The sequence below is a fragment of the Saccostrea echinata genome, unplaced genomic scaffold (genome assembly GCF_033153115.1).
Source record: "Saccostrea echinata isolate AGI-Se365-2 ecotype Australia unplaced genomic scaffold, CSIRO_AGI_Sech_v1 ptg000025l, whole genome shotgun sequence".
In the NCBI taxonomy this organism is placed as follows: domain Eukaryota; kingdom Metazoa; phylum Mollusca; class Bivalvia; order Ostreida; family Ostreidae; genus Saccostrea; species Saccostrea echinata.
In genome coordinates, this window is record NW_026889774.1 from 20,032,937 (window position 1) to 20,037,194 (window position 4,258).

At 34.2% G+C, this 4,258-nt stretch overlaps 1 protein-coding gene across 1 annotated transcript; it reads right to left on the reverse strand.

Moving 5' to 3' along the window:
• Positions 1-2,073: 2,073 nt before the first annotated feature.
• Positions 2,074-3,591, reverse strand: LOC133192934 (uncharacterized). Its single transcript, XM_061328937.1, has one exon. It carries the CDS (start codon positions 3,589-3,591, stop codon positions 2,074-2,076), a length of 1,518 nt encoding a protein of 505 aa, XP_061184921.1.
• Between the last annotated feature and the right edge of the window lie 667 nt (positions 3,592-4,258).

Consider the following 4,258-nt stretch of genomic DNA (forward strand, 5'->3'; position numbering starts at 1 on the left):
GTCGAGAGGACCTGCTTATGCTTCGACTTGAAAGCAGTGTTTCTTGTATTATTTTGTATTTGGTTTTGTATGTTTTTTCCTTTGAGGAACTATTCGATTCAAATACTCGGAAAATGGTATGTGGAACCTATCAATAACATAAATTGTAGACTTTGTTAAAAAAAAAAAAAAAAAAAAGATCGATGCATATGTAAAACTTTAAGCCTTCATTGGACAAACATATTATCAAATCACTAAATTAAAAGGTGACCTGATATACATTTTAAAATTCGTGAACAAACAGGTACCGATGCGCCGACAGAGGGTTTTTACTGGCATCGAATCTTACGATTTTTTGGGTGACTGATTTTAGAATTTCCTATAAGTTAAAATTTTGGGTTAAGACTGAATGATTTGAACTATAATTATATGGATTCAATTATGATTAATCATTTTGATCAATTATGATCAGTTGTATATTTTAAGACTTCATACTAAGTTTGACTATTCTTGGGTCGAAAACATTCATAAATCATTTCCATTAAAAAATTTGTTGACTTTCATATAAACTTTTAGCCAAAATTTTGTTGATATGATTTAAAGTCAGACGACGAGTTCCTCGAAAATATACAACTTATCCCAAGAATTTGTCATTGAAGTATTGCTACTTAAAGGAGTTACCTAACAAAAAAAAAATTGAGGTACCTTATACCCGGCATTTGTGCAAGATACCGGAGTGTGATATTTCCTATATAATCCTTATGAGTAATCTTTTGAATTGCTGATGTCACATTTTTTGGTTTAGTTATTTTTTCAAACATATTAAAATTAAAAATAATTTAGAAATCATGTGAAATTAACACTTATGAATAATTTCTGAAATAATACCAAAACTGTACGTTATGTCCATGTATTTCAAACAAACCATGCATAAATATTTGAGGAACGTGTCATCTGACTTTCTGCATTGATAAAAAGGGGAAATTAGAAAGAGGGGGAAATTGGATCTAATGTGAGATTTCCCCTCGGTGAGAAATCCTACTCTAGAGTACAGATTCCGGGGGAAAACTGGCTAAGGGGGAAATCCTACTCTACAACACCGGTATTCATAAGGATTCAAATCATAAGGTGGGATTAATGTATTGAAAATAAATAATAATACATGTGAATCTTTGATACCTTCATAAAGCTATATATACAAGTCAGTATTTACCACCACTATCTCTCACAAACTTAAATGAAAACTTTAAAACAAGAAATATCAATTAAAATTTTGTTCTCTCAATATTGAAAACAAAATTGCTAACATGTACATTTTTATTTCCCAATGTACTGTCATATCAATAAGCCATGGTCATTTGGATAAAGCAAAATCATCGAAAAAAGTATAGATTCCATTCTTGGAAAGAACTCAGTTACACAGAAACATACGAAGCTCATTCTACGACTGTTTTGTTGTCATGAGTATTATTTTAACAGGTTCAAAGTCATTGTTACAAGTTTGTTTCATACATGTAGATGTATCCTATTTTATTATGTCTCAGGTTGGGGGTGACGAGAAAAAGTCTAATGATGCTCAGGCAGTCAACGTCCGCTTTTTAGTCACGAAAAGTTACCGTTCAATCGTATTCACGCAGATTGATTGATTGTATGTTGTTTTTGGTCGAGAATTTTTCACTCATATAGAGACACCGGTAGGATTCAAATTTAGACCTTTACTCGGCAATCAAACCCACTGAGCAGTGAGGGATCTTTATCGTGTCAACGCAAACCGCAACACGGGGATTTGGTTTTTTAGGTCTCATCCGAAAGACCTACAACTTTCATTTCAAAGTGCCGAGCGCTTGGAGAAGGAACAGTTGTTTTTTTTAGCGACTTAGGTCAGTCGCGGCCGGGGTTTGAACCCAGAACCTTCCGATCTTGGAGGGAGAACTCGCGCAGAAAAGGAAGACGGTGATAAGGATTTATCACAAGTAACAAAATTATTATATAATAGAGATCTAGATATTTTCACCGTATTACATCATAAACCTTTTTAAAAGTTTACAAGAAAAATAATTTTATTTTAAATATTTTATTGAAGTGCTATACATTTTATAGCATACCATGCTTCCTCAAGTAAACGACATTGATAAAAGATACTTCGTTTGCACTGCTTATAGGAATATTCCTGGTTTTGTAGTTTGAACCTAGTGGGTTTTTATGGAACCAGAATATCCGAAATCCAATATCATATAAACTTTTGAGAATAAAAAGTTTTTCTCTATCACCCATAGAGTGAAATTCCACTAAAAATTGCTCTACGTTTTCAAGAAGTCCGTTATCAATAATTTGTTTCAAAACAATCCATTCTGAACGTTCAATGTCCATTTTCAGGATTTTTATTGGTGTCTGTACATGCTTCAGTTGTTTTCGGATCCCTTCAAAGGTGTCCATACTCCAATAAATTGTTGCTCGTTTCAATAATCGTTTACTATTCCACAATCCTTTATTAAAAAATTGTACTTTATCTGAACGTTGATGGTCATCAACACCCATACTTGGGTCAAATGAGTAAACCTGACATCCATACGTGTTCGATATATCATCATCGAAAGAAAAATCGTTTTCAATCCCAAAAGAGTACACGATACAGGGAGATTTTGTCTGTGATTTCGACATAAAATCATGACAAATGTCCCATCCACCATCGTTGATTTTACCCATTCTTACAATATGCTTGCAATGGAATTGCACCGTGGAAAGGTATTCATGGTATAATGAAATTGCCAAATCAACGCGAGACAGCTTTTTCCACACATACTGCGATGATGGCAACAATAAAAGATTGCTGTTTTCTTTACTCTTACTTCTATTTCCGCCGCTAGAAACACGAACAAAATTTAGATTTATACAGTTCGAGGCTCGGTTATTGTGTAATGGAACACATCTGTAAGGTATATCAAACCACGCCAATCTAAAACCTTTTTGATACAAAATCTGCAAAACGGAAATTAAGTCTTTAACACCTTCACTAAAATACATTAAGGAATGTATTTCAATTAAGAACTGACGCACATTGTAACCATCAGATTTTAAAATTGTCCTCAACAAAACCAAATCATCTTTCTTTGTGATGGAAAAAGTAAACAAGTCGAACGTTCTTGTTTTTGTGAACCCGCTCTCCATTTCATTCATCTCGTATTTATGATGCTCACATCTGCAGTAGGCTTCAATATGCCTGACGAACACTGACTCATCAAATACCGAATTTGCTGAAACAACGCTGCAGTTGTGAGGCGCCGGTTCCAAAAAGTCTAAACACACATACCAACCTTTTCTCGCAATCTCACCAAACCGGCGAAGTCTTTTGCAATGATGTTGTAGAGTTCTTGTATACATCTCATAGAGACAAAATAGGGTGTCATACTTATATTCCGAAAGCTTCTCTTTAAGTGGAAACACGACATTAGAGTCCTGTATATATGAAGAGTAACTATCCCCAAGAATGTTCACACAATGTCTTGCTGACTTCTGCTTGATTATCAATACTCCAACTATAACAAGGCAGATTCCCGCCAACAGCAGTATGTACTTCTTGGCACATCTCATACTGTACTTGCCTGTAGGCATGGTTATTATAGTCTATAAAAGACTTCACTGCACTATTGGAAGTTCAAGGTATTAAAATGAACATCTACCGACATGCCTGGAACATTTTTTTGCCACTTACCCTCTGTTTAAGGTCACTGGAACGAGGAGGAAGCGATGAGAATTTGATTCATACCATTGAATCTTGCCATCTAAGACTTGAAAATATCTGTAACTTATATAAACGGACCCCTAAAGTCACTGACGGATTTCATGGAAGTATACGTGTCACTGCGTTCACACTTTAAGAAGGGCTGCAGAATCAAAGTCAGAAGTATCATTGATGCAATATACACAAAGATAAACATCAAGACATTTATACACTGATCTGTCCATTTCTGCATACATATGTCCATTTTCTTTGTGGTGTTAATCAATAAATTTGGGTCCTTTATATAAGTCTTTTTAAATTTACCAATATTCATTCACGTTCTTTGATCAAAATACAGGTCTGGTCAAGTAGGGTAAAGATAATGCTCTTAACAGACGTAATCTTTTTCAAAACATATACCCGTTCTCTTCTGTGTGAAGTAATGCAAGGTTACAATGTACTACCTATTACTCGTTTTAGTATTATTTTTGTTACCGACTATTAATAATTTAACAGGTTTACAAAAGATGATATAGATAAGTATAAGATCACCTATAG